Consider the following 18,041-nt stretch of genomic DNA (forward strand, 5'->3'; position numbering starts at 1 on the left):
CAAGTGGTTGACCCGCATCTGCTACTTGGACGACGTCATCGTTTTTTCCCCGACATTTGAAACTCATCTCCATCGCCTTGCAGACATCCTCGAGGTAATCCGTCGCGCCGGTCTCCAGCTCAATCCCTCCAAATTCCATTTCGGCGGCCGCCAACTCAAGATCCTCTGCCATGTAACCGATGCTGCTGGTGTCCGACCCGACCCCGATAAGGTACCCGACGTCCAAGGATTTCCCATCCCGCGTTCAGCAAAGGTGTTTGCAGCTTTGTGGGAATACGCTCTTACTTTCGCCATTTTATCGGGAATTTTTCTGTGATCACCCGGCCATATACAGATATCCTTAAGGCCAATATTTCATTGTGCTGAGGCATCGCGCAAAGGGAGATTTTTTGCCGCTCCCGTTGACCGCCTGACTCGTAGCCTCGTTTTGGCCCATTTCGATTCGTTGGCTCCAACAGAAGTTCGCATGGACGCGAGCGGATACGGGATAGTGGCAGTATTGGTTCAGAAACAGACTACTAACGACAGGGTGATAGCGTACTCCAGCTGGCTTCTGCCCCCTGCTGAACGGAACTATTCCGTCACGGAACGTGAAGTCCTCGCACCCATGTGGGCAGTCAGCAGGTTCCGCCCACATTTGTACGGCAAATCTTTTGCGGTCATTACCGACCATCATACCCTATGTTGGCGTGATTCGCTACGAGATCCGTCTGGACGACTGGGCAACTGGTCGTTAAGACTCCAGGAGTATGACTTTTCGGTGGTCTACAGGTGTGGTCGCATGCACTCGGACGCCGACTATTCGTCTCGTCATCCTTTTCATTCGCCTGATCCAATGCGGAATGATGATGACCCCTGCGCATTTTCCCTGTACGACTTGCATTACATAGCCGCCCACCAACGACTCGACGCATCTCTTCGACAGGTTGTAGACCGTCTTAACTCAGAGCCGTCCGACCCACCTGTGGACGCCGTTACACTGCGTATTGGCGTCCTATTTTGCAGCAACATCCGGGCGGATGGCACTGACGCCCTTCTCGCCATACCTCAGCATCTTCATCCCGACATACTCCACCAGCTTCATGACGTGCCGACTGCCGGCCATCTTGGCGTCACTCGGACCTGCGACCGTGTGCAGCGACGCTTTTACTGGCCCAGCCTTTACTGGTCTGTGCATACGTATGTCACGGTTTGTGACCTTTTCCAACGCCACAAGACGCCTCAGTCACTTCCAGCAGGCCTTTTCAAACGATTGATGTTTCTTCTGAACCGTTCTTCCGTGTTGAATTGAACCTTTTCGGTTCTTTCCCCTTACCCTGATCTGGTACCAGGTGGATGGCGTTACCAACGATTAAAACCTGCGTTAAGCCATCACACGTGCCCTTGATACCGGCTGGGCCATTGACGTCGCCAATTTTCTACTACACACCGTCATTCTTCATTACGGTGTTTCTCGTCAGCTGATCACAGACCGTGGTCGGTGCTTATCTCAGGTCGTCGACGACCTTCTTCGGTCCTGCCGCATTAGCACAACCTCAACACGGCCTGTCATCCGCAAACCAATGGGCTCGCTGAAAAATTTATCGGGAAACTCAGGGATATACTCGCAATGTAAGCGTCCACCGACCATAGTGACGGGGACGTCCCTCTCCATTATGTTACTTTCTCATATAATTCGTCGCGCCTCGATACTGCCGGCTTATCTCCTTTATTACTTCTTTTCGGCCTGCCATTTTACATGGCCCTCTGTTATAAATGAACCCATAGGCCAGAGAAGATGAAGACGCTCGCTGATGTTGGTGTGCGTGCAGTGCCTTAGACATCGTAGTTGCCTTCTCTGCCTTTACTATACAGTTAATTTTTGTAATTACTATCTTTTCATTCATCCCCTTCGTTGCCACGTCACAATATATATCTATATATATATATATATATATATATAGTAAAAGAAACGTGTCCTGGCTGCCAGGTTAACTGTAATATAGAGAAGTCACTTTTAACAACATAACAATATTTATTCGAACGTTTCGACCGGGGGCTGGTCGTTTTCGCCCGACACGTTAGAATAAATATTAGGTTTTTCAAAGTGACTTCTCTATGGTATATATATATATATATATATATCTGTTCTGGCAATCTTGGTGCCAAAGGTAGCTTTAAGAGGGTTCAACGCTGGTCGACCACCCTCGACCTGTCGTAGACGCTCGAGTCACGGCCCGGGGGTTACAAAAAAGGTCCCCTTCACCCCGAGTAGTCCGAGTAGCGGTGGCTACCACCCCCAAGTGCAGGAAACAAAAATACATTAAGATAAATACCCAAGAAAGTGGTGGGGAAATAACCCCGCCGGTAGCGTAGTGATTATCCCACCAGACCGGTATTCTGGAGGTCGTGCGCTCGGATCCCACCCGGCGGGCATTTTTTCACCAATATCTTTCTGACCCAAAAAATTCTTTACATGTTTCTATGACTTAACGCATTCCCCCCTTTGCTTTCCTAGGTGTTCTTGACTGGCAAACCTTATTCTCTATATATATATATATATCTATATATATATATACATATATATATATATATATATATATATATATATATATATATATATATATATATATACATATATATATATATATATATATATATATATATATATATATATATATATATATATATATATATATATATATATATATATATATGCACACAATAATCTCTCGTAGACACGTGGACAATACCCGATGGCGCCATGGGGCATTGTCCACGTGTCTGGTAACACTAAAACCTGTCAAAGACGACCGCACGGGACGAGGTTGCAGTGTGATGGCTGGAGGGTGATGTCGTTGTTACCTTTTGACGCGGCTGTGATTGCCAGCTCGCCCTCATCGTAGCAGCGCCTACGCGCAGGCGACGACGGTGGACGCTGCTGCTGTGTGGTTGAGCGCCGTCTCAGAAGACGTTTGGGTGCAGTTGCGGATTGCTAGCTTTTTTTCTTAAAAGAATAGGAAGCTTTCTCCACTAGTCTCAATGCATTCATCAATACTTACACTAAAAACTGTAACTTTTATTCAAGATCTCAAGAAGGTTTATTTTTCTTGCAGCAAAGATTCAAAGAAAGTGCTTGCTTGTAGGTGTTTGAGTGCATTTTTTCAAATAAATTTTAGTGCTTCACATTAACACAAATATTTTGTGGAAGCCAAATACCCGTCAGTTTCTCATAACACTAAACTTTCCTTTTTTATTTAAATGTGGTTTTGACAGCGACGTATTCAGAAGCTATCCCAGAATGCTTTTCTTGTTTTTTTTTTTCAAATTAATGTTAGTACAATTTATGTGCGGACGGGAAGTTCTTTACTGTGGAGAAAGAGCTGTGTTGTCCTGTTTTATGCGCGAGGAAGAACCTCCTCCCGCGGCTCACAGGCCACTTGGCACTCGTCGAGAGTGCGGAAGTTGTTTCCGTTGCTGCGGCAGCCGCTGAAAAGAAACGGCTCGCAAACCCCAGCCGTCACGTTGTAAAAGAAGCGCGTCTGAAACGCGTCACAGGGTCCTTTTACCGGAGGGAGGTAGCACACTGGAAGCGACGAAGACACTGAAATAAAAAGTACATCAAGCATGAAGTCCCTGGCTCCAGTGCATCAGCCAACATTCGCAAAAATCAATGTGATGACGCTTTGTCCCAGTCTGTGCAAATATCAAGATGAAGAAAAACCTAACTGACTAGAGTGCGAAGATCGGCTAGTTGGCTTCGGGATTCGACTGACTATATTAGTGGGCTGATGATAAGGTGGCCTTTATCAAACATTGCTGCTGACGGAAGTACCTTGCACCCATTTCTTGCGTGTGCCACGATAATCCTGTCCAGGTTAATGCGCTCGTCACAGCATAACCTGTGGGACTTGTTGCGAAACACAACCAAAACGAGCTTGAACGCAGCCATTTTATTTTATCTTTGGTGTAAGATTTTAAGTTTTTTATTCTAAGAAGTCCTTAGCTTCTGCAGGAGCAGTGCAAGACAGATAATAACTCCCTTTCCAGCCTTACGGAGACAAGAAAATGGATAGCTTTCAGTTTATATTGCACCCTCCACCAAGAAACTAACGGGTCTTCAGGTGTGAGCCAAGCACACCAGCTGTATAAAAAACCGGATTAGCGAAAAAACAATCTTCACGAGAACGTTATCAAAGAACTTGATTTGGGCGAGGAGGGATGAGGAGATGTAAGCGGAGCATCAAATAGGCATATCGAAATACTTTAGAGAATGTTCATATTCGGTGACTATTTTTGCTCCGCACAAACGCGACCGGCATGAGGTGTCTGATTGATATATAGTAGCGCTTTTGTTGCCGCAAACACCTTTGCACCCAAAGGCACCCAGAAAAAAAGTTAGTGCCCTGAGGACACCCCGCACTAGTCCGGAGTTACCGCAGCCACACGAATGGGATCAATGTGGTTTCTCCGCCTACTCCCCTTCTCGAACGCGAAAATTTCATCCTGCGTTCAAATATTTACAACTGTTGTTGCTGAGCGTCTTATCCGAATTTTTCTGTGCTTTTCAGTGGCTTAGACAAATGTTTGAAAGTTTTTTGCAGGAAGAAAGGATGGTTTTATGCTATCCAATAGCTGTCAAAAAGTTCAGGAACATCAAAGCCTTGAGTGTACTTCCAATACGCTGTTATAGGTATATAATGCGGAGATATAGACCTGAAATATTGGATGAAGCAGAGTAGAAACACTGCGTGTTAAACTACGCTGTCATAGCGGTGTTTGGCAGCCCTCGTTGTGAACAGATGTAATGTCCACATATGTATTCACCGCCTACCCACCAGGCTGCTAACCAGCCCGCAAAAAGCTGCTCGTACATTACAGCAACATGTAATCCGCTCACTTAGCGTTGACTTTTCAAGATGCAGTAACCACGGCTTCATCTTTCCATAAAGAAGATAGGAGAAGAAACTTTCGCGGGAGAATGCATAGATTTGAACACGATCACGCTGGTTGTGTCAACCTACGGATCGGCAGCAAGTCGACAGCATTGTATCAGCTCGCCGTTTCATTTCAAGGCTTCCCGCTACGATGTAACATTTCTGCATGACGTCGTTACAGAATTTCGTAAATATGCACGCAAATAAATTACGGCACACCTTTCTGTAAATCTCTGTTCACCGGAGCTGAAGGCGGTCGACGCTGCCAGACAGAACCAGAGTTGCGCTGTTCTGGCGCGAGTGGCGCTACGCTCGCCCCGTGAATTTCTGTCCGCAGCACATAATTGTGCCCGCAGCCCTGACGCAAATACGTCTCGAGCAGCAAGGTTTTTATAGGTGAACAACGCAACATGTAAGCACGTTTACGTCGTCGCTGCCGAAATAACGTGTTATAATGTTGCTTGGACAGCACACTGGTAGTTTGGCCATCTTGTCATGCGCCGCAATCAACGTACTTCAAGAGTCAATTTCTCAGTCTTGACACCTGTAGTCACTTATACTTTTAGCGCTACTCTAATGCAGAACGTAATGGGGTAGCGACGGATTTACGGCTGCGTTCATATTAGGTATTGGCCGCACTTCATAGTTACAGCTCGGCTATAACATACACTCGTCTATAGCACTGATAGAAGCATTTATTCTTTCCATAAAAATTAGCCTGTTGCTATGCACTCAGTCCGGGATTTCCAGTCACAACTTTGAGCGCGCTACCTGAAAACGCACCAGGTGGAACAGATTGTCAGAGTACAAACGTTCTGCGTGATTCGCATGATATAACCGTAATGACTCGCGAAATATTCGTCCTTCCTATATTCTACAGGTATTGAAAATCTCGCAAGTTGATTTCTCCAGCGGCGCAACCGTTTTCACACAAATGCATTGTATTCACTTTTGTTGGGCGACCAATACTGACGAGTGTATGTTCCCAGGATGCTTCCACTGACTGCGCATGTACAGCGCACTGTGCACACGTCCCGCCGATGCGGAGCTACCCACGCGATCGCTAGAAGTATAACGGTGATACGTATCCGTGGCGGCACGATGGCAGTTGTCGCGAGATTTTGGCGCGCCGTGAAGTCAGCTTCCAGAATCACAGTGGGTCCCGCAACAAATTGCGAAAGTGCCGGCACTCTAGATAAGATCGGCTTTCGACGCATGTTTGTCAGTAGGCGAAATCGTTTGAATACGAACACCATACAGGCCGACAAAAAAACGTGGAAGGTCACCAAGGCGGTTGCGCAAGCAGGCAGTGTTGTACATGCTGTTGTAGCCGTTGTGGAGTGCGGGTGCTGTTTGAGCTGAGGTTGCCCTTTCGTTGAGTTAAAGAACCAGAAGGGTATGCTGACGGGCCAATTGGTACATTGTTAAACTAAGAAAAACAGCGAAAACGACGGGACGAAGAAAGGTAAGACTATAAACCACAGGCGCTGACGAACAACTCAGCGCTTTATTGCAGCAGAAAACATATATATATATATATATATATATATATATATATATATATATATATATATATATATATATAACACAGAAATAAGGGTTGGCAGTCGAGAAAACCTCGGAAAGCAAAGGGGAGGATGTGGTAGATCATTGAAACAGATTAAGAATTTGGAAAGAAAGAAAGAAAGTGAAGAAAAAATGCCCGCCAGGTGGGATCCGAACCCACGACCTCCAGAATACCAGTCTGGTGCGATAACCACTACGCTACCGGCGGGGCGACTTTCCCCTTCACTTTCTGGGCTATTTATGTTAGGTATTTTTGTTTCCTGTGCTTGGGGGTGGTGGCCAGCGCCATTCGGACTACTCGGGGTGAAGGGGACCTTCTTTTTAACCCCCGGGTCGTGACTCGAGTGTCTACGACATGTCCAGAGTGGTCGACCAGCTTTCAACCCTCTTAAAGGAGCCATGAAGAGAAAACAAAAGTTTGTTTTATTCGAAAGATTAGGTGTTTCATAGTACCCCAAGCGCTTTCCCGGAAGCAAATGATGCTTTATTCACTGAGAAATAAGGCAATTTAAGCCAAAATTTTAAATCTCCCGCTAAAATTGAACATTCCGTGACGTGTACAATGGCGTCATAGAGCCGGTCCATGAAACAGATACTTAGTATGGCGACTCCATATAGCACCCACACGCGGGAGTCGATCGAGACGGCGGCCATTTTAAAAATACTAGTAAAACCTAGTGCACCCGCAGCCCTAGTCATGGAATCGCGTGATCCGGAGAACAAAACTCTCGCCGAGGAGCTCGGGCTTGCATTTAACAACCTCACACCACAAAAACGCTCAATGCTTCTAAGTGCACGAGCGGCAAGAGTTGTGGGATACGCGGTGGACGGGAAAGCGACCATTCCGCGATAGCCACAACAGACGAACGCCCAGCCGTCGGCACCGCTGCCTCGTCAGCCCCGTCGCGACGGACGAATATAGACTGGTACGTATGTGCCGTATTTTGATTACGGTTAATAATAGTTCAATTTCAGTAGCAGTATCACTTATGCCAGTTGGCCGGTGTCGTGTATGGAAAGCCGTTCGCGCGAGCTCTCTGCTTCGACCAGAAAGATACGAACGTCAATGCGCGGTGTTTACGGCATTTTTTTCCCCAAGGTCAGAGCGATTTGACGAAGTCGGCGACGAGCGCCAGCATGTCCCAGGAGTGAGCTAACGTAAGGGTCCCTGCCGTAACTGAACAAACTGAAGTTTTCAGTGGTTGTAAACTGGAAACGAGCTCGTAACGACAGCAGCAAGCCAACACCATTCGAAACTTACCCGACGACTGGCACTATCTCGTCGCTTCTTGCTGTTCCTTACTCCCCTCGTTTCTATTTTTACCTTTGCTGGTTGGCGATATGACGGCCAACCTCCTGTGAAGGGATTACGATACCAAGCAAGGTCGCGGCTGTGCGTGCTGGAACGGTTCGTTGGCCCCGAAGAGCCTCGAACCCGAAAACTCGTCTGCGCGACGGCGAGATGTCGAGCTCGGCCGCGGCGCTAGTTTCGTACGCATTGGCGCACACGCTTGCGAGCTCGTTCGGACCTTCAACCGTTTACTCCACCGTTCTTTGTCATAAAAAGAATGTGCAGTATGTTTCACGGGCATTTAGCTCGCTATGCAAGCTGTAAGCCCTGCCTAACATGCGTTTGCTTTTGCCGGCCTCCGCCAATCGCAGAGCTTAGCCCATGTGACGGCATAGGTTCTGTTGCGGAAAATGAGCTGGTGGGTCGCATGGTCATTTCCTTTTTTCCTAATTATGTAGCTTATTTGAGCGAAGTTTGCGTTATAAGTGGTGTCGCTATGGTTCTAACGAGGCAATCTTTCGAATGAACCAAACTTGTGTTTTCTCTTCATGGCTCCTTTAAGCTCCCTATGGCACCAAGACTGCCAGAACAGAGGCCCTCGCTATGCATGTAGCGAATCAGAATAGGAAATGAGGGGCTCGTTGAAAATAACACAGAAATAAGGGTTGGCAGTCGAGAAAACCTCGGAAAGCAAAGGGGAGGATGTGGTAGATCATTGAAACAGATTAAGAATTTGGAAAGAAAGAAAGAAAGTGAAGAAAAAATGCCCGCCAGGTGGGATCCGAACCCACGACCTCCAGAATACCGGTCTGGTGCGATAACCACTACGCTACCGGCGGGGCGACTTTCCCCTTCACTTTCTGGGCTATTTATGTTAGGTATTTTTGTTTCCTGTGCTTGGGGGTGGTGGCCAGCGCCATTCGGACTACTCGGGGTGAAGGGGACCTTCTTTTTAACCCCCGGGTCGTGACTCGAGTGTCTACGACATGTCCAGAGTGGTCGACCAGCTTTGAACCCTCTTAAGCTCCCTATGGCACCAAGACTGCCAGAACAGAGGCCCTCGCTATGCATGTAGCGAATCAGAATAGGAAATGAGGGGCTCGTTGAAAATAACACAGAAATAAGGGTTGGCAGTCGAGAAAACCTCGGAAAGCAAAGGGGAGGATGTGGTAGATCATTGAAACAGATTAAGAATTTGGAAAGAAAGAAAGAAAGTGAAGAAAAAATGCCCGCCAGGTGGGATCCGAACCCACGACCTCCAGAATACCGGTCTGGTGCGATAACCACTACGCTACCGGCGGGGCGACTTTCCCCTTCACTTTCTGGGCTATTTATGTTAGGTATTTTTGTTTCCTGTGCTTGGGGGTGGTGTCCAGCGCCATTCGGTCTACTCGGGGTGAAGGGGACCTTCTTTTTAACCCCCGGGTCGTGACTCGAGTGTCTACGACATGTCCAGAGTGGTCGACCAGCTTTGAACCCTCTTAAGCTCCCTATGGCACCAAGACTGCCAGAACAGAGGCCCTCGCTATGCATGTAGCGAATCAGAATAGGAAATGAGGGGCTCGTTGAAAATAACACAGAAATAAGGGTTGGCAGTCGAGAAAACCTCGGAAAGCAAAGGGGAGGATGTGGTAGATCATTGAAACAGATTAAGAATTTGGAAAGAAAGAAAGAAAGTGAAGAAAAAATGCCCGCCAGGTGGGATCCGAACCCACGACCTCCAGAATACCGGTCTGGTGCGATAACCACTACGCTACCGGCGGGGCGACTTTCCCCTTCACTTTCTGGGCTATTTATGTTAGGTATTTTTGTTTCCTGTGCTTGGGGGTGGTGGCCAGCGCCATTCGGACTACTCGGGGTGAAGGGGACCTTCTTTTTAACCCCCGGGTCGTGACTCGAGTGTCTACGACATGTCCAGAGTGGTCGACCAGCTTTGAACCCTCTTAAGCTCCCTATGGCACCAAGACTGCCAGAACAGAGGCCCTCGCTATGCATGTAGCGAATCAGAATAGGAAATGAGGGGCTCGTTGAAAATAACACAGAAATAAGGGTTGGCAGTCGAGAAAACCTCGGAAAGCAAAGGGGAGGATGTGGTAGATCATTGAAACAGATTAAGAATTTGGAAAGAAAGAAAGAAAGTGAAGAAAAAATGCCCGCCAGGTGGGATCCGAACCCACGACCTCCAGAATACCGGTCTGGTGCGATAACCACTACGCTACCGGCGGGGCGACTTTCCCCTTCACTTTCTGGGCTATTTATGTTAGGTATTTTTGTTTCCTGTGCTTGGGGGTGGTGGCCAGCGCCATTCGGACTACTCGGGGTGAAGGGGACCTTCTTTTTAACCCCCGGGTCGTGACTCGAGTGTCTACGACATGTCCAGAGTGGTCGACCAGCTTTGAACCCTCTTAAGCTCCCTATGGCACCAAGACTGCCAGAACAGAGGCCCTCGCTATGCATGTAGCGAATCAGAATAGGAAATGAGGGGCTCGTTGAAAATAACACAGAAATAAGGGTTGGCAGTCGAGAAAACCTCGGAAAGCAAAGGGGAGGATGTGGTAGATCATTGAAACAGATTAAGAATTTGGAAAGAAAGAAAGAAAGTGAAGAAAAAATGCCCGCCAGGTGGGATCCGAACCCACGACCTCCAGAATACCGGTCTGGTGCGATAACCACTACGCTACCGGCGGGGCGACTTTCCCCTTCACTTTCTGGGCTATTTATGTTAGGTATTTTTGTTTCCTGTGCTTGGGGGTGGTGGCCAGGTGGGTTCGGGTGACCAGGTGGGTTCGGATCCCACCTGGCGGGCATTTTTTCTTCACTTTCTTTCTTTCTTTCCAAATTCTTAATCTGTTTCAATGATCTACCACATCCTCCCCTTTGCTTTCCGAGGTTTTTTCGACTGCCAACCCTTATTTCTGTGTTATTTTCAACGAGCCCCTCATTTCCTATTCTGATTCGCTATATATATATGTATATATATACATATATATATATATATATATATATATATATATATTATAAGGAAAACAACAGAAGGACCGATAATGACCTAGGAGATATCACATCGAAAAAAAAACACGATATCTCGTAAACATGAACCGCCACGTGCCGATACAAAGTCTAAAGTTCAAGATAGGTACAGCATTTCCTTTTCCAGAAGGGAAACTGATGCCTCACTAGTACAAGCACCTCCTTTCTTTTTGAACTTGAACGCTTCAAAGATTTCCCGCTCTCTTCGTCCAGGATACCGCGCGAGAATCATGCAGTCATGGTAGAGCGGGGCGCAGCCGCAGGAAGCGCAATGCGTTTCCAAGGTGGTACTTGATAACGTCCTTACATTGTTGGCATGCTCCCTCAGGCGATCATTGAGGCAGCGGCCTGTCTTCCCGATGTAAGTGCGCCCACATGGTGACAAAGGAATCTCGTATACCACGTTTTCCACACATTCAACATAGCGTATCATGTGATTTTTCACGCATGTGCTTGCCTTTGGTGTTTCAGCATTGACCCGCTTGCACAATCGGCCCAGTTTTTTAGGTGCAGAAAATACGAGCCGAACATCTGCTTTGCTTACAATCTTCTTGAGGGCATGGCTGACGCCGTGGACGTACGGAATCACCGCTGATTTTTGTCGCTCCTTCTGAGGGCTCTTTTCTGGAACTCTTGAGGAAAGCGCGCGCAACAACCTCGACGCTAAGGCGCAAACAAGGTCACTCGGGTAGCCGGCAGAGTTCAGGCGGCGGACCTGGGCGTCGAAACTGTGTTGTAGCTGATGAGGACAGGACCTGTTGAGAGCATTTGTAAGAACCCCCATGGCAAGTCCCCTCTTGACAAGCTTGCTGTGCGCCGAACTGAACGGTAGAACGGCCAGAAAAGAGCCCTCAGAAGGAGCGACAAAAAACAGCGGTGATTCCGTACGTCCACGGCGTCAGCCATGCCCTCAAAAAGATTGTAAGCAAGGCAGATGTTCGGCTCATATTCTCTGCACCTAAAAAACTGGGCCGATTGTGCAAGCGGGTCAATGCTGAAACACCGAAGGCAAGCACATGCATGAAAAATCACATGACACGCTATGTTGAATGTGTGGAAAACGTCGTATACGAGATTCCTTTGTCACCGTGTGGGCGAACTTACATCGGGCAGACAGGCCGCTGCCTCAATTATAGCCTGAGGGAGCATGCCAACAATGTAAAGACGTCATCAAGCACCACCTTAGCAACGCAATGCGCTTCCTGCGGCTGCGCCCCCCTCTTCCATGACTGCATGATTCTCGCGCGGTATCCCGGACGAAGAGAGCGGGAAATCTTTGAAGCGTTCAAGATCAAAAAGGAGGTGCTTGTACTAGTGAGGCATCAGTTTTCCTTCTGGAAAAAGAAATGCTGTACCTATCTTGAACTTTAGACTTTGTATCCGCACGTGGCGGTTCATGTTTACGAGATATCGTGTTTTTTTTCGGTGTGATATCTCCTAGGTCATTATCGGTCCTTCTGTTGTTTTCCTTTTTTTATATATACATGTTTTCTGCTGCAATAAAGCGCTCAGTTGTTCGTCAGCGCCTGTGGTTTAGTCTTACCTTTCTTCGTCCCGTCCTTTGCGCTGAGTTGAAGAAGTTTCAGCTGGGCCATTTCAGCAAACGTGGCGGGACACGGACAATTGGGCTGACTCTTAAAGTTCGAGCTGTGTGGAGTTGTATTCTAGGAATTTGTGGACGTAGATAACACGAATGCCTTTGAAAAATAGACGACGTGTCACACTCGAGTAACATCAGGTTCTAGCAGCCTGCGCCTGATTCCAGGAGTTATGCCCTACATAAACTAAAATATGCCATCCAGCGATGTGGAGCTTGGCTTAGATGATGACGTCTAATAGGGCAATGTGGCTATTTGCACGCACTGGGATCAGCCGATTGGTGGGAAAGCAGTACTGTACTCATCTAATGACCCTCTACTAAAATATTCCAAGGCCACGTCATGACAAACGATTACTCCGCTGATGCCTTGCGATAAGCTGACCACAACACAGAAAATTAATATTGTTTTGCATCAATACGTTGCATAAAGTCACCTTCTTGACCATATCCGTTTGCAGCTTCTTTGTACCATGAAAGTACGATTACAGCCCTTCACACAGGATTCTATACGTGAGGAGGAGGCATTTTAAAACAAGTTTTTCACCAATACAGCAACATTAAAAATCCTATTTTCTAATTGGGCCAAATTCAGCCTCTTCTTCTAACGCACTTTCTACGACAAATAACAGTATGACATGTTCTTTTCCAGATTACGCGTCGGGGCCAACTAAGAGTTTGGGTGTATTTTTGGACTGCATATTTTGTAATAATTAGAGAACAAATATTAAATATTATATTTTTGCAAAAATTTTTAAAAAAGGCCGAGAGCGCGTTAAAAATTCCAATTACAGCGTTTTCTAAAATTACTATCGTACTTTCTTCATAAAAAATTAACGGGCAACACTAATTTCTTAGGTTATAAAAACACGATATACGTTGTGAAGCGGATTTACTGTAGAAGCGTACCATTGTTTTGGAGATGGTATATACCCTTCACAACTTGAATATGTACTATTTAAAAACAAGAGCCCGTAGCCCTAAACACTATTTACTATGTCTTGAAGAGCTTTGGTGGAGGAATTGAACCTACCGCGCCCCCACGGAAATGGTGGTATGTGAAGATCTCTTCCAGTCGTCTCGTTCTTGTATCCTGTAAAACAAATTATCAACAATGAAATTCGTTCCGCAAGCTTTTGGAGATGGTCCGCCATAACAGAAAGCTCTAAGAGCCCTTTGTTAAGATATTGTTGTAGCTTTGTTTAGGGTAATCTGGAGCCTCTATTTTGAAAGCTTCCTTGTTCAGCATTACTCAAATTGTAGCGTTCGTCCATCTTCTGACAAATCAATCCTCATTTCCTGACAAGATGTTTCATTACGTTTAAATATTATGTGTGTGGCTAAAAATTAACGTACTGGGCAAATTCCGTTTATATTGAACGGCTGAGTTTTCTAGGCCGGGCGCGATGGTGCATTCACAGGTATTGATGCAACGTTTTCCGAGAAAAACAAAGAAATAGTAGAATACTTAAACTTTTCTCTATATTTATAGGCGAAATATTTGAAGTCTTTACTAGCATAATGCCCTATGTTGGGGGTCACTTCTGAATGACCCATCAAGCCGACTTGGTCGCATGGCACTATGACTCTCAGAAGAGAAGTTTAGGTAATCTGCAAGACTGGGCTAATGCAGAGGGAAGCGAGAAGCCTGTTTCGTCACCCTGTTTATAGGCCTTAGCTTACTGGGGAATGGCAAAGAACCCTGTGTATTCCCTCGCTAAGCATTGCTCGACCTTGCTCACCACCAGCATCTTCAGCTGTCGTTTGGGTGGATCATAAAGCGCCTTAGCGACGAGCGTCCCGACCCCTCTCCTAAAGCAATGTGATTGGTAATAGTGTCTTCTTTCGTCAAAACATCCGTGCCAACGGCCATGATAACGTTATGTATTAGCGGGCTGCGTCAAAAACTAGAGATACGCATCGCATTTTATTGGGCCACCATATTGCGGCCCTATTTTGACCGTTACTCGCGGTGCTAATTAGATAAACAATTGTATCCAGTGAAAAAGCCGTGGCTTTGGTTGCTACTTCGCCACTGACATCGCTGAATACATATCTAAATGTGACGTTCTCACCAAAGACCTGATATTGATATTTTACTAAAAAGGTATATCCAGTGTGGTCGGAATTTTATACACGCACACACACATTTTTACACTTGTGTATACACAAAAAACTATTGCCTACATGGCCAACACAAAAAAAAGAGAGTAAAAGTAAATATAATGTTCTTAATACACCAGAATTTTTACTGACTAGTTAGTCGGAAAATACTTTTAGTAAATAGGCTCTACACAGAGTTGTTTTTACTTAATGAAGACGGAACAAGTATAGGCAGGTCAAAAGCAGAGATAAAAAATCTCAGCAAATTATGCACCCGTCTTTTTTACCCAACTCCACAAAATTTATTCTGCTGAAAAATACTCGCTTCTCTAGAGAGAGTATTGCAGGTTTACAAATGCACGCGATGCACCTAACGGATTGCCTCCTAATATAAATTGGGTGGTCTTTAAATTTGCTTATAATCCCTCTTGTGGTCATGACCGCTTTTCTATTTCCGCTTGATTACGCATTTACCGGGTCCGGCCAGCAACTGGTCTTTAAGGTGCGCCTCATTTGGGGCTCCGGATTTATTTTGACAACCTCGGGATCGATAACGTGCAACTAAATTTCGACAAGCAAGGGATTCACTTCACGATTCCACCAGGAAAGCACTAGTCGTAGCCGGGATCACAACCATGTCCTTGAGTTCGGAAAACTGGCGTCTTATACAGTTAGCCTCCCTGCCGGGTGATATTTAAATGGTTGACAGGGAATGGCTCAAAAATTGTTATTACCTATAATGACAAATACAACAGTCATTCATTGTTAACCGGATTTCATGGCCGTTAATACCTTGCTGTCTCGCTAGATGACCGGTCTTATGGCACAGTGTGCAAATCTAAGAGGTCTGTTCCGCGAAAAAAAATTCAGAATGGTGTAAAAGTGCAATCTTCCTCAGGTTTGTATCCACATGGGAGAAACAGTCGCACATGAACTTTTTAAACGTAGCGCGACCAAATACACTTAGTACTTATATGTATACCAATATTGTATGAGAATAACAGGGAATTTTGTGTTTCCTCTGACTAACCTGCTATTGGTTTAGCGATTTCATGTCTTATTAGGTTGATGGCTCATGAAATGTCCGCGATACTTTGTGGTTGAAGCAACCAGCGGAGCCATTACAGATACAAACATGCATACCAAGAAAAACGTATGTAGTCAACACATGGAACCTGCAATCAGTCACTACCTTTAAGGCTTTCGGTGCTCGGCTGCGCACTACTAGAATGTGTTTAAAAATACGCAGATTTTCGAAGAGGCAGCAAATAATGAAATGCTTCGTTTCATTTGGTTTTGAAAACCAGCATCGAGCACTTTTAAACATTCTGCTCGAGTATTTTATTATCATCATTGTTGCTCAGTTGTAAAATTTTCGCGAGTTTATTTTTTTTTCGAGTGTTTTCGAAGTGAGCATCGTATTTGACTTGCTTCAATGACTGTCATGGAGAACACGCTTTAAAGTCCAAGTTTGATACTCTGGTTCATTGCTAAAGACCGCAAGGATGAATTTACATATACATTATCGAAGTATTAACCCAAGGCAGTGCGATAAAAACTAGCAGTTCCTGCGCACCACGGCTGGGTCTTTAGATTATGGGCAAAACGGTATGAAAACTTCACCGAAGTAGCCCCGCGTGGTCAGTGGATTCCCCCGCAAAAGTGCATTGCATTAGGGATGCCTTCTTTTTACTGTATATATCTGGAAGATTTGTTTAACTTCCTCTAAATGCGGGTCAGCAGCGGGCTGCCTCTTATCGTTGCTTCTTTACTGAGCTTTTTCGAAATTTTCCTGACACTGACGCCTTTCAGAGGGTCGGTTGAAATGCAGTTGCTTCCAAAAGTTTGTTACAGTGCCAAAACACCTTACGTTACCGTTCAGCGCCAATAAAGACCGACGAAGAACACGTCAAATACGAACAGGCACTGGTCCTGTTACATTCATGTTGCCCTTAAAGTTAGCAGATATGGAGTATCAACTACGTAGTACCCATCCGTTTCCATCCGTACTACGGTAATGCAATATTAAAAAAAGTACCATCGTCACAGATTATATTCACAAGGTCGCTGGCGACGCATTTTCTAAAATTGCCATCAAATTAGCGGTTACGACGTTTCAGAGAGCGTATGAGTTGTTGTTTTTGCTTATAGGTTTGCCTGCTTGCGAAACATTCGCCTGGGTAATAATTGAAAGAAAGTGACGTTTACGCATAAAACCTCAGCCTTTGAATTTGTCCCGCCTTTTTCTCTGTCCTGGTAGCCACGCGAAATGTCCTTGTCTGCACAAAAAAAATTACTTCGCCCAACTTTTGGATTTCTCGTCTTACGCTGGGTTGGCCCGTATTCACCGGAGGGTCAGTCCTACAGGTTTGTTTGTAGTCATTGAAAGCTTAATATTTGACTGTTCCAGGACTCTGAAGCTTGCTTTTTTGATGCTTTAAAAGCTGAAGATGGGTTGTTCTTGTATTTTAAGGAGCTGCAAGTCAATCACACTAGTAAAGAGTCGAAGACCTAAGCTACGGTCACGTGTTTCTACTAGTTGCAGAATTTTACGCCCCCGTTACGCTGCGTGTTTTAGTTATCTGGAGGAGCGATTTTATGTATAACACCGAAGTGATACAACCATTGCATAAAAGACTAGAGAGCAAAACTTTATGGACACATCAGCAGGCGAAAGGAGTGGTAACCTTTAAAATTTTAATTGCTAAGCCACATCCATTCGTTCATTTCCCGTGGATCCGTAGGCCATAGACGTATTTTTCTCCGCAGTTTCCTGCGTTGCTTTGCATCTTTCTGAATGTACAGCAGAAAGTGGCTGGCATCCCTCACATCTGGCAACTTAAAGAAATTTTTACTTCGTATCATATAACCTGGGCAATGAACCTACGGGAATTACAACCTAAACAACTTAACAATTAAGTTCATGTGTAGAAAAGAAAGCATTGCTTCCTAACTGTAATTAATCCCTTTAAACACCGACTACCTTGCGTTTTCACGCAAAAATATAAGATCGTGGCTGTAAATAACCTTTCAGTTTTTGTTCAGTAAATTAGCACGTGCAGAATCCGGTTGTAAAAGTTCATGAATTATCCCGCGTACCGTGATTATTGAATAAAAGGTATGTCGTGCCCAGTTAAATTTTCTTCGGCTGGTAAAGCTATACTAAAACACGCTTGTACGTTGTCTTCATTCTAAGAGTTGTGGTGAGTATGCACATGGCGTTAAAAGGGCCACAGTGGCCTGGAATGTGTTCGAAAACGCCAAAGCACGTGTTGTGTACTTTCGATCTTTTCTGAAACTATTGTTAATATTGCAACATCCCTCCTATCCCTGTTTGAACTTGCCCTTAGGTCAGCACTGACGTCAAGCATGAGCAAACAACTGGTAGCCAAGGAAGAAGATCGTCAGATGCAGTACGAGTGGAGGGAGAAGAAGAATACGAGTAGAGCATCAACTCTTGGCACAGGCAGATTCATTCCGATTTGCAATACGGTGTGGCATTGTTGTCTACCGGATGGAGTAAGCTCGCTGGTTTCTG

At 45.5% G+C, this 18,041-nt stretch overlaps 1 protein-coding gene and 1 non-coding gene across 4 annotated transcripts in view; both read right to left on the reverse strand.

Annotated features, from left to right (window-relative positions):
* Nucleotides 1-3,311: 3,311 nt before the first annotated feature.
* LOC144164405 (thrombin inhibitor hemalin-like) overlaps nucleotides 3,312-18,041 on the reverse strand; it is a 111,343-nt gene continuing 96,613 nt past the window's right edge. For all 3 annotated transcript variants that reach the window (XM_077694926.1, XM_077694927.1, XM_077694925.1), the window contains 2 exons: nucleotides 13,434-13,493; nucleotides 3,312-3,583 (listed from right to left, as the gene is read on the reverse strand). In XM_077694926.1, the coding sequence (XP_077551052.1) occupies nucleotides 3,378-3,583; nucleotides 13,434-13,493 (266 nt within the window). In that variant the 3' untranslated portion in view covers nucleotides 3,312-3,377. The remainder of the gene's footprint in view (nucleotides 3,584-13,433; nucleotides 13,494-18,041) is intronic.
* On the reverse strand, nucleotides 6,618-6,690 carry Trnat-ggu (transfer RNA threonine (anticodon GGU)). The gene has a single exon. It is a non-coding gene; the product is annotated as a tRNA-Thr (tRNA).

Source organism: Haemaphysalis longicornis, unplaced genomic scaffold (genome assembly GCF_048455015.1).
Source record: "Haemaphysalis longicornis isolate Haplotype H1 unplaced genomic scaffold, Haemaphysalis longicornis Haplotype H1 scaffold_13, whole genome shotgun sequence".
NCBI lineage: Eukaryota > Metazoa > Arthropoda > Arachnida > Ixodida > Ixodidae > Haemaphysalis > Haemaphysalis longicornis.